This window comes from Dipteris shenzhenensis, chromosome 25 (assembly GCF_047967505.1).
Source record: "Dipteris shenzhenensis isolate YYH24624 ecotype China chromosome 25, Dip_SZ_1.0, whole genome shotgun sequence".
Classification (NCBI taxonomy): Eukaryota; Viridiplantae; Streptophyta; class Polypodiopsida; order Gleicheniales; family Dipteridaceae; genus Dipteris; species Dipteris shenzhenensis.
The window spans coordinates 8,317,062-8,333,686 of NC_141620.1; the positions used below are offsets into that span (position 1 = coordinate 8,317,062).

The following is a 16,625-nucleotide window of genomic DNA, read 5'->3' on the forward strand; positions in this document are numbered from 1 at the left end:
GAACAGAACAAGATCCAAAGATGGTGCATGTTAGTGCTTTGTTGGAGGGAAATTTTCAGGAAAATCTGAGACATTTGTTGCTAGAATTCAAGGATGTATTTGCTTGGCATTATACAAACATGAAGGGGGTTGATCCATTTTTTTGTCAACATAGGATCAACTTAAAGAAGGATATTGTCCCCATGATCTAGCAAAGATACAGAATGAACCCGAATTATGCTCAAAAAGTGAAGGGAGAAATTGACAAATTGCTCAAGGTGGGGTTTATTCACCCAATGGATAAGGTAACATGGCTTTCACCCATAAAAAGAATTGTAAACCCAAGGTGTGTGTTGATTATAGAAAGCTCAATACAACAACAATAATAGATCCTTTTCCATTACCTTTCTATGACACAGTGCTTGATGTTGTGGTTGGTCATGAGATGCATAGCTTTCTTGATGGTTTCAGTGGGTATAATCAAATAAGGATGGCTCTGGAGGATAGAGACAAAACTACTTTCATTAGAGAGTGGGGAGATTTTGCTAGCGATGTCATGACTTTTGGTCTAAAGAATGCATCTCCCACATTTCAAAATGGATTCAGGAATCTTTGCTCCATACTTAACTTCTATCACAGCTTTTCTTGATGATTTCTTTGTGTTTAAAGAGAAGGAGGAGCATTTGCAACATCTTAGATTATATCTTGAGAGATGAGAATTGCACAGCTTAGCCTTAATTTAGAAAAGTGTGCTTTTGCAGTTAAGAGGGGTGGTCTGTTGGGTCATATAATCTCGGAAGAGGGCATGGCCATAGATCCAAGAAAGGTGGAAGTTATTCAAAATGCTCCTATACCAAGAACTCTTAACAGAGCAACAACAAAAAGCTTTTGTTTTATTTAAGAAGATGTTTAGTTGTGGCACCAATTCTCAAACCACCTAACTAGACACTACCACTTATATTTTGGTTGATGCTTCGGATATGGCCATAGGTACAGTATTGATGCAAAAATTTGTTCAAGGGTGGTTTCAGCTAATATATTATGCCAGTTTAAGATTAGCAAAGGTAGAGCAGAATTATAGTGTTACTATTTGTTGGGGAATAAAGTGATCTTACATGTGGATCATCAAGCTCTCATCTATTTGGTGAACAAACCACAATTGTTTGGAAGGCTAGCTAGATGGATATTCCTCCAAGAATATGATTATGACATTGTTCATACACCTGATAATCAGCATGTGGTTGCAAATTATTTAAGCCGATTGATGAATGGTGAGGAACCTTTGGGAGTTTAGGATGATTTACCTTATGCACATTTGTTTTGTGTCAACTTGGATGGTGTAGAAGAGTGGTATGATAGAATGCTTCTTTTTTCGACAGAAGGGATGATGGTACCTCAATCACTATCAAGAAATCAGAGGAAGACATTTGTGTTGTAGAGTAAACCATTTTTTGTGATAGCTGGAGTTTTGTACAGGAGGGGTATTAATCAGATTATCCAAAGATGTCGATGAGATCATGAAAGGAAGGTAGTCCTCATCATGGAATCACATGCTAGAAACTCAGGAGTTCACTTTTCTGGTGATATTACTGGAAAAAATATATTGTAGGCAGGTTTGTGATGGCCCATAGTATTGAGATATGCTCATCAATTTGCTAAAACTTGTTTATCATGTCAAAGAGATGGCATGCCAACAGATGTAGATAGGATGCCACATCATCCTATGCTACCATGGGGTCCATTCCTGAAATGGTGCCTTGATTTTATGGGTCCGATTAAACCTTCGGCTAGATATACTGGCAATAAGTATATTTTGGCAGCTACTACTAACTATTGCACAAAGTGGGTGGAGGCAATTACTTTGAGAGATAATATAGCAGCTAGCACAGCTAAGTTTATTTATCACAATATCATATCCAGGTTTGGGTGTCCAATAGAGAGAGTTTTTTATCAAGGGGTTCATTTCATGAATAAAGTTATGTAGAAACTAACACACACACACATGATTGTGCATAAGAAGTCAACTACCTACTACCCACAAGCCAATGGTCAAGCTAAGAATTCCAATAAAACATTCAAGAATATTATGAGAAGAACAATATCAAAAAATCGGACTGATTGGGATCAAAAATTACATTTAAAATTATGGGCATTTCGTACAGCCTATAAGGTAACTACTGGCATGATACCATTTCACCTTATTTATGGACGTGAAGCAGTAGTTCCAATGGAGTTTATTGTACCTAGTCTCCAAATAGCAGCTGAGCATAGATTGTCTCTAGAGGAATCTGTCAATTATAGGATTCAATAGTTTTTGAAGTTGGAAGAAGATAGGGTGGTGAGTTCCTATATTTCATATGTAATTCAAAAGAGAAGACAAGCTTGGATAAAGAGGAACATTAAGTTTAAAGTATTTCGAAAAGGAGATCTAGTGTTGATGTTTAATTCTAAGTTAGGTGAGGGTCCTAAAAAACTTAAGTTGAGATATGATGGTCCTTACAAAATTTTAGAGGTGTTGGCAGAAGGAACATTTAGATTGGAGGATATGTACGGCAAAGCAAACCGGTGAATGGTTATAGATTGAAACCATATCATGCACCCACATTATCCATAAATACTATGGGAGATGACTCAGTACTTTAGGTTGGATTAGTAATGCTGTATGCAGTGGCTACTTACCAAATCGAAAGGGAGTTTTTCGATTGTCTAAATTTTTGAAGTCAAAGTGCGGAATGCTGGAGGATGTTCTGATGATCTGAAATTTTGAGGTTCCAAGTTTGCAGGTCCCTACTCTTAGGAATGTCTCCCGGTACTTTGTCAAAATCAAGACTATTGTATGCATCAATAATCCTGGTGTCCATGGTAATAATATTTGTGAGTGAAGAATGTAATTGTTTATGGTGAGGTTGGAAGTGTTTTGTTCCAGTTGGTTCCATCATTTTCCCTGACGTACTCACTACCTTCGATGATGTGTGCATATAATGGATTAACTTAGTGGTAGTGTGCATGTTCGACATCACCATCTTCTAGTTGTTTCCACTTTCAGCTCACTGAAGTTTTTCAGAGCACTTTCATTTCCTCCTGGTCTCTATGGTGGGCAAAGAATATCCTTGGTACATAGCGATCTCGCTCAAGGTGCAGAGCTTTTATCGTCGTGTCCTGAGCTTGAATCACTATCAACCGCCATCATGAGTAGAGAAATGGGTCAAAAGCCCATAACTGCATCGACTCGACAAAGCAAATGCATTCACCTTTGGAGGAAGTGAAGTCACCTTTGGAGGAAGCTAAAGATGTTTCAGACTGTTGGCTCTTTCCCACGCTTTACAAGAAGAGTTGGGTATTCTCAGTAGGTAGGATTTCGAGGCTTTTTGTCACCTACAGATATATCGGGGTTGTCGTTTATAGTATACATGTAACTTAGGACCTTGAGTCATATTCTGGTGAGAGACTTAGGCTTAAGTGTGGTAAGCAAACATAGTGCATGCATGTGTGAAAGGAATGCTTGCAACTCCTACATGCAACTTCTATATGCAAGTAGAGAGAAGCTCTCCAACTTGTATAAATACCCCATAATGGAATGCACTCCAACTTGTATAAATACCCCATAATGGAGTGCATTCCATTATGGGGTATTTATACAAGTTGGAGAGCTTCTCTCTTTGCATGTAGGAATTGTAAGACATTCTCTCTCTACATGTAGAACTTGCATATAGAAGTTGCATGTAGGAGTTGCAAGTTGCATGTAGGAGTTGCATGTAGAACTCGCATGTAGAACATGCATGTAGGAATCGCATGTAGAAATTACATGTAGGAGTTGCAAGTAGAAGTTGCACAAGTAGAACATACACGTAGGAATTGCATGTAGGACTTGCATGTAGGAGTTGCATGTAGAACTCGCATGTAGGAATCGCAATTAGAACTTGCATATTGAGGATTCCTAAGAGAGATTTATTCCTAGTCTTATGCAAGTACAAGCGAAGCTTTGCCGCTACTCTACACACACATTCTCTACTACCTAAGTCCATGTTAGCATAGAGACAACACAGACGATTCGGCTACTAAGTCAGATCCGTCGGTGAAAAAGCAACAGATTAGTGATAGTCCCTTGGTTTTCTAGGAATCAAAGATATCCAGATGTTCTCAGTCAATTTCAAGTATTACAAAGAACGGGGGGATAAAGTGCAATGGGAGTGAAGATTACACTAGAACTAGTTGCAAGTCTATTTTGTTTACCTTATTATTCAGAGGAGGGCCAATTTGATCAGTGTTCAAATAAGTTAATGATGGCTAAGTTTGGAAATCCAGTTTCATCAAAAAATTGTTATATGATTAGCAAAGTGTGCAATCCAATCTGCAAGCAACAGCTTGGTTGGTTTGTTGAGAGAGTTGTTCTACTAGTTTGAAATGATTATATGGCCAAAGAGAATTATGCTTATCTACTAGCTGCAGAGCAATGTAAAAAGGTTTCATGGGTGATGCTGTTATACACAAAATTGATGCAAGATATTTCAAGGAAATAGTCCCAAACTCCAAATCAATTTTTTAGGATTGTACCATATATTACATCTTTGTTTAGTCATGTAGTTCAAAAGAAAGAAAGCATACCATCTCACAAGGAGAAAGGGAAAAAGTTGTTTGAGGATTCAGATGATATAGTGAAAGATACCATTGATCATTTAGTCAAAGCTAAATACACGTATCAACACATCGTGGAGATTGCTACCGGCAAGTCGCTAACTACAACCTTGTGGAATACACCAATCGTCGGTAAGGAGAAGAAGATCCTTCATGCACCATCGACAATCAAATCCAAGTCAAAGATTTTCTTAAAGAAAGAGGCAATCAATGACTTAAAGAAAAAGTTTACAGTAGGTACTAAGAATTCATCTACAGAAGAAAGCAGACTAGAACATAAGTTACAAGTGGGATGTGCAATTTACTGAGGCAGTTGATGTTTTGAAAGCCTAAGGTAATCAAATGCAAACAATCCAGCATTAGACGTTAATGAAATCGAGGGATTACAAACATAAAATCTAATATTGGCACAACAGATAAAATATCATGGTGAAGTGCAGAAGATTCAGCAGGAGTTATTACAATTATAGAACCAATTTCAAAATTACAGAGAGCAAAAGGAAAAAACTCAAAAACAGTTGATGGATCAAATTGAGAGGCAGGAAGAATGTTTACCTACTACTATTAAGGAATAGTTGAAAGAGATGCAAATTGAAAAATTTTAATGTTTTAGAATTGCTTTCTAAAAGCAAAATCAGGATTGCAGACAAATAATTTGTTATTGCAAGCAAAAAATGAATCTTTGAAGGATGTGGAACATCAGCTAAAGACACTTGTTGAAGATACTAAAGTTGAAGGTACCTTTATGAAGATTGATGCAATGGAGCATATAGAGGCAGAACTGGTGAAAATATCTCAAAACATCTGGGATAATTTTAAAGAAGATTGATAATTTTGGCTCAGAGGCCATACAAAGCTTTTGCTTCATAAAAAATACACTACTAATGCTTTGCAGGAGCAGGTTCAAGAGCAGAAAGAGATTATTCAAGAGTTATAGCAGTAGCTTATGCAATGTCAACATAAGCTACAACTAGTATCAACACCAATATGGAATAGTAACACAAAAGATATTTTTTCTAAAATATTATCTCTATAGGTACAAAAAGATTTTGTAGCAGAAAAGATAGATGCAGGAACCAATCATGAGTTCCAACAAAGTTCATGGCAAGAGGAAGAGGTATAGATCGAGGAAATGATGCAAGCTTTATGGACTATCAAAGACCGAACTAATGCAGAAGATGCAAAGTTTGACAATCAACAATGCAATGGTTTTGATGCTGTTGCAAAAAAGCCTGATCTTGTTATAAAGGAACCTGATATGATTGAAAGACCAGATCCTATTAGGAAAGAACATGATGGGATTACAGATGAACCAAAGACTATTCCAGAATAGTTTGAAAAACAGATTACCATGATGCAAGAGGGAAGTCATGAGCATGACTCATGATGATGATCAACTAGATTCTTTGCCAATAGAAATAGATGAAGTACTTCATAAATCCAATGTTTAAGTGGGTCCAGGTTGTGATTATTTTTTATGAACAAAAATCCTTATACCACCGGGTGTGCCAGCGTAGACAAATGCTACTTGGGTACTCATGATATATATCTATTTTGCTAAGTAATAGAAGGACTATACAAAACCTTAGTAGGGGTAGTTAGAAAGCAACCACTTCTAGAGCGTGTATGCTAGGAGTTGCAACTGATATATGGATGAGAGAGTAGTTCGCTGCTCATATTGATTCAAAACTTTAGAAGTTCTGAAGTTTCGAATGAGGACACATTCTCTATTTTGAAAATCCTTATTTTGTCTAGTTTGATGATGTTTCTTATGTACTAAGTTTGCAATAGTAATGAAATAGATATCAAGCAGTATTACTTATTTTAATCTTTACTTGTTCCGAATTCAAAATTGAAATGTCTGTTGTCCGAAGTTCTTACTATGTTTTCAATGGTACCCTGTTTATTCTAATAGGTAGTTTTTTTGAATATGTCTCTGGCTATTACAATGGTTTCTATCCATCAAAACCAAATGATCATAACAATTGGAATAACACAAATAATGGTTACTGAAATCTGCATTTTTTGTGTATATGATTTTTGTCAAGAAGTGGAGAATAATATGTATGCTGAATTGAGTTCCCCAGGTACATATAATTTTTAGTTTCTTGAAAATTTTAGAGATTGCATTTTAGATAGAGCTACCCCCTGAAAGACTAGATCATACTATTGATCTTATTTTGGGGATTGCATACCTTATCGACCTCCTTATAGGGTAAGTGGATTGCAAAGGAACGGAATAATGGCTCAAGTGTAGGATCTGCTATCAAAAGGAGTGATTCAACCTAGCTCATCACCCTTTTGTTCTCCAATCTTCTTAATTCAGAAAAAGGAAGGCTCTACATAATACGAAGAGGGATGTGAGCCGATCATTGGGTAGAACAAGAGGGAGGTGGCAATCACACACGTTGGAGATGAATCCTTTTAGTTGTTGGGAACAACTGAATAGGATATGAGGGGATGTTACAAAGCATATTTATCCCCAGAAATAAACATTTTCACCCATTAATGGTAAGCCAATGCATGCATTCTAATTCCTTGGACTAATCCTAATCCTCTATCGGCATTCCCACCATGCAATGAAACAAACATAATCAAAAATATAAACCAGGATTCAACTCTATCAAAGTTGATTCTCTTTGACCAGAGTCCGAAATATATGCAATCTAAATATGTTGATATAGACATAAGTCATGAATAAATCCAAGTTGGAAAAAGGCCTTCCGACTAGCTTCACTTGATGCCCAAATATCAGGGCTTCAAATCAAGGTAAGTAAGTCCCAGAGTAACCCAACAATATGTGAGGGAGTACTCACTCTCAAAGATGGTGTGCTACCTAAATCAATGTCTCGAGATCACAAAGAAGGAGGCATAGTGATTTTATAAAGAAATGTTTAGCTTGTTGACGAATGTGCCATCAACTAGTCTTACCTTTGGAACCTTTTTGAAAATGGGAGTTATTTTTTTTGGCACCATTCAAACCATTTTCCATGCCACTTGAATGTGCAAGTATCCCCTCGAATTCACATTGTGAGGATAGGTAGATTTATTGCCTCGGATGAGATATTGTCCCTACCACAAGGGAAGGCTAAATAAGGGTGCTAGCCAAGAAATATGATAGACTATCATGATGAAGCCCACTTGTTAGTTTATTGAGTATCTTCAATTAATGTAGATGACCCACCTTCAAGGCCCATTCTTAAGGAGGTATTACTTTCTTTTAACCGAATCAACGGTTCAATTTTAGAAGGAAGCTAATATATAGGAAAATGTAGTCTCGTTGTGGATGTTTTTTATTTCACGATTTTTTGGAGAGGTTTTGTGAGCTCCAAAAGTAAAAGGTGTTTCTTTTGTAAAATGTAGGAGCTAACTATTCAAAAGATGTTAGCTATAACAAGTTTGATCTAAGATATCTTTCGGATTATGAAGGCTAGAGTGTTAGTTATAACAAGTTTGATGTGAGATATCTTTGGAATTGTGAATGTTAGAGCATTTTTCTATTCTTGTAAGCATTTTGACTTTGTAGCAAGAAATTGTACTTTGTTATGCAAAGCAGCATATATGGTGATCTAAAGCTATACTAGTTGAATTCTAGGAAGTAACTACTATTAGCCTCGTCATATAAATATGGTAATTGCTAATTGAATTTGGTAGCATGTGCATGCATTGATGAATCACTCATTGAATTAGCCCATTATTTGTGGTCATCTATGCAATTGTGAGAAGATGCATTAGCATGGTAGTAGGTAGGGAAATCCGATTCCTAGCATGCATTGAGTGCTTGCCATGATATTGGGAATTTCTTTCCCTTGTAAGCTATTGAGTTGGAAGGTGAAGGAGACTATTTCTAGAAGAGGAAGGCATAGAGAGACCGTGTGGAAGAAAGAGGGAAGGAAAATAAGCATCAAAATTGCATCGAAGAAATGTTCAGATTCTTGAGACTGCTTTTGAAGAGTAGGAATTCATGAACTTCTCTTTATGGAAATCAATATTTCTGGACAAGTCGGTCTATTGAGAACGTGAGCAACCAATGAAGCCCAACCAACTACATGTATGCCAATCCTATGTTTCAAGGAGCCATTCCAAACATGAAGTGAACAAAACACCAATAACTAGCTACAAAAGCAATATAGGCTTTTTGTTCATATTTATTAGGTCTAGCCTACGTGACAAGAAGCAAATATCTTGAGATGAAGACCGTTAATGAGATAGCATGCTAATCTAGCCAACACCAACAAGTAAATAGCCAAAAGGCCTAGTCTAGCTAACACTAAGTAATTAGCCAAAAGGCCTATTTTTCACCAAGTACATACCTAGAGATGAAATATATACCTAGAGATGAAGCATATACCTAGCGATAAAGGTATATAATGGCATGGCAAAGGATTGTAATTTCATTCTAGCTAAGGCTTGGGAAACCAAAGGAGAACTTATATTAAATTGTTTGTAAGGATAAGTTTGAAGTTCATAGATAAGTATGCTGAACCCTCAAAGGATTTTTAGATTAGGAGAAAAAGTTATACCCCATGACATGGTGGTTTGTCTCCATGCTCTTTCTACATTTTTTGAACCCCCTTAAATCTTGGGGGAGTCACTATATGTAGACCCTACATATTACGTGTGTTCAAGGCCTATAGCCTTATATGAGAATATTGTATGATTAAAAATGTTTCTTATGATACCCTTCTGTAAATATATTTCTACTAAAAACATGATTCATATAAAAAATCTAGTTTCTTTAGTAAAATCCTGTTATTCAAAATATTATGTTTTCTCCAAAACAATTGCATTGTGCTAGCTATTTACCATCTTTTTCATGAAAATGGAATCTATGGATTAGTATAAATGTTCAGTGGAAAGAAAAATGAGTACATGCAAAAAGAAAAAAATTGTATTTTGTAACCAAACAGCCAAGTGTGTGTGTGTGTGCGCATGTGTATGTGTATGTGTGTACACGTGTGCGTGCGTGTGTGTGTGTGTGTGTGTGCACACGCGCGTGCGTGCCAGAAGAGACTATGATGCCTCTATAATTAGAACTTCAATGTATAAACCTGATTTTCCCTTTAATAGATGAAGGCAAAAGAGAACATGCACTAAAAATACATATCTTTATTTCAAGGAAAAACTCATAGGTGCAATCTCAAAGAAATAAAAGTTTTGTAAGAGTTAAACTATACTTATGAGGTAATCCCATCAAATTTACATGAAATTATTAAAAGACACAAAGTCTCATAAAACTCCTAACCAATAACATCTCACCTATTTGGAAAATCTTGTCAGAAAGCATATGAATAAGCTCAAAACCTAGAGCTAAAATGCTTCGACTTATCTCTTTCCATGTTATTATCTTGTTTTCTTATTCATCATACATTGCAAATAGGTCCGGGAGATCTTTATCTTTGCAATGTATCATTCAAAAGATCATATACAATCCCTCTCATATTCTAGTGGACATTTCCAAATGCTAGTCATATCGTCTTTCTATAAAGCCACCTCCAAGCTAACATGAAGTATCAATTATTAACACCCCATTTGCACTCTATAATAAATAATGATATAAATTGCCCCATGATTATAAATTATAAATTGGTAGATGTGATACAAGGTTTTTTGTCAATGTTATACTTGATAGAATTAAAAAAGCCTTTTTCTAGCAGTATGACATAGCTAGATATATGTAGGTGGTAAAGGGCACATCATCGGAAGGCCAAATTATTATACATTTATAAAGTGCTACTTGCTAATATAAAGGTGTAGGATTCAACCAACTTGGAAACTAGCCATCCTTGCTATAAGACCTGGTTAAATGACGCCTTATATGACCTGTGGCAGCTGTTAAGGGCAGTGATTATTGGGCAGATATGGAAATATAGGAATGCGGTTGTGTTCAGAAAATACTATGGGCTCGGGTCGCTTTTTGAGAAAACAGTTTCTGAGCTACGCAGATTAATCTGCTATCTTGGGAGTAGACTCGCGAACTTACATACTATCTCTAAGATAATGGAGTTTGTATCTCTATAAAGGAAGATGATTTTCCTCTTTTCTTTTTTCGTAATTTCTCATTTTTTATCATACTACTAGATACCTTTTTTCTCTTTTTGGATGTGATATTTTGAAGTACTCTGTCATACATAATTTTTTTTTGGACATGGCGGATGTGGAGTACATGGCTGATGCAAGCTTTTCCCTATAGTACATGGCCGCAAACTTTTCCCTTTAGGGATGTTTGTGTGTCTATTGTAGATTTTGCATGTTCAGTTATGACGTTGTATGCGGATGTGTATTTGGACATATCAATGAGTTCTCTGGTTTTACTTTCGGATGTAATATTTTGAAGTACTATGTCATAGACTTTTTTTTTGGTTAGAATATGTTGTTGGTTTCAGACATTTTAGCATCTTGAGACCCGGCGGAGCGGGTCGCTAGCCTGTCGTAGACGGGTCAGGTTACTCGTCTCTATAAAGGAAGATGATTTTCCTCTTTTCTTTTTTCGTAATTTCTCATTTTTTATCATACTACTAGATACCTTTTTTCTCTCTAAAAAAAAAAAAGTTGTAGGATCGAGGACCTACATGGTGGTTGGAACTGCACATCATCAATGGGTGTCAAAGTGCATTGAGAAGCGTGATGGCAAGTAATGGTACTATTGGTTTTCAAGGTGCTTATGGAAGTGGTAGAGAGAAAGAACCCTGGACTGAGCTTGGAAATCAGATAACCTGCTTCCTACCTGTTTCCACGCAAGGGGCAAATGGCCCATTTGAAAGCTGGAAGGCCTGTTACGTGAGAGAGAGAAGGAGTGGGCAGGAAATGGTGGAGGGTGGCAGAATGAGTCCATCACCTTTTGTTGAACCGTTTGGGTCTCCTGAGTGTTGCTTGCATCGAGAGCTGTACCTCTAGCCTCGCGCAGAGCATCCATCCAATCTGCTGCCTCCTGCAAATTCCACAGGCTCCTGGCGCAGGAGAAAGAGACTTTACCAAGGTCAATCGCAGGAGGCCTCCATTTTTGCTCGAGGCTTGCGGAGTGGGAAACCATTTTGGATCAACATAGTCGAAGAAGTGGGTCCCGCTCTAAGATTGAGGAATGGGGAGAATTAGGTGAGAGATGTTTTGATTTAATAACCGACTCCCACTCCCACTCCCACTCCGACTCGGACTCCGCTCCTGCATCGCCTTTGCCGTAGCGTCTGTTCTGCCGTTTCGCCTTGAGGATAGATCTACCTCTTGCTTGATCTCTGCTTCGACTTTTGGTCCCTCTTGCCGACATCGCTTTGTCGCTCCCAGTGGCATCTGCCCTAAGACCTGATTTGTTTTCGGTAGCGTATGATGTCGCGCCTCTGCTGTTGCTTTTCCGGTGGAGGATCTCCTGAGAAGGCCAGCAAGGTCAGTTCCAGTAATGGTGACACCCCTAATGCTGCCAAGGCCACAGATTCGAAGCCAAGTGACGATTCCAAGCCGATGACCATCAGATCAGGGAAGAGCGCGGGCTTGAGCCCCCTGCTGCTGGAGCTTTTCACCGCTCAAGGGTGCAGCTCTTGTCCCCCTGCTGATCTGCTCGTTTCCAAGCTCGGGCAAGGCCACGCCTCCGAAATGGCGAAGGATGTGTCTATCATTGTTCTTGCCTATCACGTTGAGTACTGGGATTACCTGGGATGGAAAGATCCCTTCGCCAACAATCGTTGGAGCAGCAGGCAAAGGGCGTACGGTGAAGCATTACAACAAGACAGCATCTACACTCCCGAAGTGGTGGTCCAGGGTCGTTCTCATTGCATTGGCTCGAATGCGGATTCAGTCACCTCCCTCATAGCAGCAGCTCCACGTTTTCCTGCGGCTGACGTTAGGGTAAGCGGGCTTCTATTATGGTTTTTAGCTCCAGAGATCTGCGGATCTTTGTTACGGAAATCTTCGTCACTGAATTTTCTTATTGATGCGCAGCGTTTCTGCTTTCTACTTCAGGTTATGTGTGTTCACTCTTGGTAGGTTCTCCATAGAGTCGAGATTGCTTTTGTCCTTAGATGTCCAGCCAAGCGTAGCGTAACTCACGTATTCCCTGGACTGTAACTTGAATCAATAGCTCGAAAAGTGCAAGGCTGTTTAAAGACTTCAGACTCTCGCGACTGCCGAAGATCTGAAAATACTATTTCCTGAAATAAGCATGCTTTAGTTTGCAGTCCCTGGTGCTGTCCTTCACATAAGAGCTGTATTCTCATGTATCATGCCCCACGCATAGTCGTAACCTAGTAGAACAACAAAAAATCTAAATTTGTACGATTGGATATATTCTAGTCTTACATATAAATGGATATGTGATCATATTATGATTCACCCAGCGAAGGCTTCTACGCCTAGCATGTGTCGTGCATGCTAACATCGATTGCCGAGTATATAGTCCACAACTATAGTTAATCGAGTTTGTGTTTCCTGAGTTGATGAATCTAGAGTCAGCTTCATACTCGCGTGTGGTTAAAGTGGGACGATTTAATAAGTGAATATCAATTGCATATGGGTGCTTTAAAATAAGTATTTGTCAAACTTAGTACAAGTCCATGGATTCGTAGTTTTGTGGTTAAGATTAAATTAAGTATCCATGTGGTGCTGTTTAGTGAAGCTTTTATACAAGATGCTGCTATTGTTTCCCTGGCATTTGATCACTGGGCGTGCTGTATATTCATTCTTCAGTTGTCTTTGAAATACACTACTGGTCATCAAAGCGTGGGGAAGAAACTCTTATTGCTTGGTCTTTGTGTTATAGGCTTCGTTTTCAAGGCCGTCTGCCTCGACTTTGGAAGTATCGTTGAATATTTCATTGAAATTCAAGGTAGAAGGTAGCATGGACGTGTGGGTGGCAATGTTTGAGAATGGCCACGTCACTGACTGTACCAAGGGTGAGAATAGGGGACGAGTTCTCACCAATGATTTTATAGTGAGATGTTTGGAAAAGGCGTGCACTGTGCAAAACGTGCCTTCTAAAAAGCCCATCAAAGGACAAGTAATCTTTAATCTTTGGGAAAGCTACTCCAAAGCCAAGTGTGGGATGGCTGTATTTTTCCAGAGTACATCTTCTATGGAGGTTTTTGGAGCTCAGCTTTTAGAATTGCCAGATGATGCTTGATCCTTGAAGGGTCCTACTGCTCTCATTCTTGAGAGATGATGTATGTGTTTACCCCTTATGTTTTGTGTAGTGTTATAGGAAGGTTTAGCTTGTAATATGCCATATAATTTCCATTCTTTTGTGGAGGCATAAGATTCTTGGTAGACTGAATCTGTCTCCACGGTAGATTATTTTCACGACGAGTGTGACTGTCTTTATTATGTCTCTCCTTGAAGCTGGTTTTTGTGTGACCTATGAAGATTCTTAAAAATGCAGCAAAGTTTTCATTGTCCTTGAGAAGCAGTAGAAATTGGACTCATCATTGTATGTTGGGGATCATTCTGCCAGTTGTACCTGTCCTTTTATCAAGTGGGTTTGTATACATGTACAACTTCAAGAGTTTGCAGTGCCTTTGAGATGGGGATCGTTCTGCCAGTCATGCATGTCTTTTATTAAATGGGTTTGTGTACATGCTCAATCTTGTTTTAAGCACTCCACGGTAATGCTCTCGCTACTTTCATGGGCATGGAGACATTGTTTGCCTCGTGGCTCCTTTTTTTTTTGGGGTAGGGGGGGTTTCTATGATATCATATAAGAAGACATGCTCGTCTCCCATAAACGATGATATTTATTACTGGGCGTTCGTGTCATGTGGGTTTGTATGGTTTTAAGGTATCTTTTCTTAAAGACTATCTTTGCCTCGGCCCTCTATATCACCTTTTTAGCTCCCATCTTTTTGTATTTTCTTGTGTAACAGGGCTGGTTTGTTCCACATATCTGAATATTGAAGGAAACGCAGTTAAATTCTTTTACAACTACCATGGGACAGTGAAGTGATAGCGGACAGATGACATTGAGTTGTCATTTGAGGTTGCAAAACGATAGTCCGTACTCTATCTTTGCAACTGAGGTACATTGGTATTCTTGTTTAGGTCATCTTCGCAAAACGATTGTCCTTACTCCATCTTCGCAACTGAGGCACATTGCTATTCTTGTTTACGTCAGCTTTGTAGTAGCCAAAAAATGCTGGCCCAAAAACTATCCTAATGACAAAGGTCCATAGAGGGTAGGTTGGCTAAGGAGGTTTACAGGAGTGATCTTGAAACCAGTACACGATCTTGTTCAGGACGAGTTATTCCTGGCTGTGTTAGTGCGAATATTTGCATGCTCAGCAACTTGCAATCGAGTTAGTGCGAATATTTGCATGCTCGGACAAGTTGAGAGGCTTGCAAAACTTGATTGCACGAGGTGCAGCCAAAATGTCTGGAACATTTAGGCAAAGGATTTGATTGAGGTAATGATTAGGACTCGACTCCTACATGACAATGTAGAGTATGATTTATGCTGAGAGTTAGGTGCATCACTTGGAGTTGGAGAGAACTAGGTGTACCAAGTGCAAGGCTTATTTGCATTTGCATGCATTTAATGGATCAAAGTATACGAACACAATGTTTAAACAAGCAACATAAAGGATGGGAGTTCACTATCTTGGACTTGTGATGGGTTACTTAGGTCCATAGGGTGCACATTAAAAGTAGCTAATAGCACACTATATTGGGAATGAAGCGAAGATAATGGTGTACACGAAATTTTAAAATGTAAATTACACTGTTATTAACACTCTTAAATTGCCTCTTTACGAGATACAGTTTTGGATTTTTTGGAATAAAAAGACACGCATTTTTCAAATTTTTACAAGATATATTGGGAATGAATTTAATTTTTTACAAGATATATTGGGAATGAAGTGAAGATAATGTACATGAATTTTTAAATGTAAATTACACTATCATTAGCACTCTTAAATTGCCTTTCGATGAGATATAATTTTGGATTTTATGGAATGAAAAGTTGTATTTTTTAAATTTTCACAAGATATACATGAATACCTTGGGTGAGTTAGGGTTTCTCCCATAAATTCTTATTGTCCACCATGAAATTTATGCTATTTTCAATGCTACTAATGAGCTTTTTGCATTGAAGCATTTCATACATGTTAAAGTGCACACATAACTCACACACTCTACACACCTCGGGAAGAGGGAGGGAAAAGAGACACTAGCTTGTTGGCTATACAAATGTATTCTTACCAAGAAAATGAACATGATACAAAAAACATTGAACCCTAATGTGAGTTGACCTAAGTCCATAAGGACTATTCTCATTGCTTAAGTCCCTTATAGAGCTTGAGCTCAGCCATTGCACTTCCCCTTACCACTCCTTACCCTCAGCTCTACGTAGGTACCTTACCTGTGGCACCCCTTAGGCATTGGTTGCAATGGGTCTACAAGGACAAGCTCAAAGATGACGTAGTGCAAAAAAATATTGGTGGCAAAAGTATATGGTCACCTAGAGGGCATTGGATACGAGAAGACATTTGCACTGTCCACTTATACTCTCTCTTGCATGTAGTATGGGATCAATGGATTTGAAGTTTATTTTCCTTGATGTAGAACTATAAGAGCCAAAAGCATTTGTAGAGAAAGGATTTGTGTAGATTGAAGAAAGCACTATATGATCTCAAGCAAGCCCCACAAGCTTGGTATAATAAGTTTGACACATGTTTCAACGAGGGTTCACAAGAAATGAACTTGAACATGAGTGCATGTGAAGAAAAATGTAGATGCTACTATAATTATTGCACTCTATGTGGATGACCTCATCCTAGCAGGTAGTAGCAAGGAGGTTAGCATCAATCTTTACAAACAATTTGAAATGCATGATTTGGGATTGTTACATTACATTCTAGGTATTAAGATAAAACAAATAGAGGAAGGCATAAATTTGAGCAAAACAAGGTACATAGTCCAAGCTCGAACAATAGGGCTTCAAGCAACCACCAAGTTCCTTCGAGCTTTTCCAAAGATTGCTTCATTACAAGCTTTCTTCCTTGAGTTCTCTATTGCGACCCTCATAATTTTTA

General features: G+C 38.2%; 1 protein-coding gene across 1 annotated transcript; it reads left to right on the forward strand.

Moving 5' to 3' along the window:
* The first annotated feature begins 11,479 nt into the window (after nucleotides 1–11,479).
* On the forward strand, nucleotides 11,480–14,159 carry LOC147885401 (uncharacterized). The gene is made up of 2 exons (XM_087396965.1): nucleotides 11,480–12,453; nucleotides 13,364–14,159. The coding sequence occupies exons 1-2, from the start codon at nucleotides 11,935–11,937 to the stop codon at nucleotides 13,721–13,723; spliced, it is 879 nt and encodes a 292-aa protein (XP_087253091.1). The 5' UTR covers nucleotides 11,480–11,934; the 3' UTR covers nucleotides 13,724–14,159.
* The last annotated feature ends 2,466 nt before the right edge of the window (nucleotides 14,160–16,625 follow it).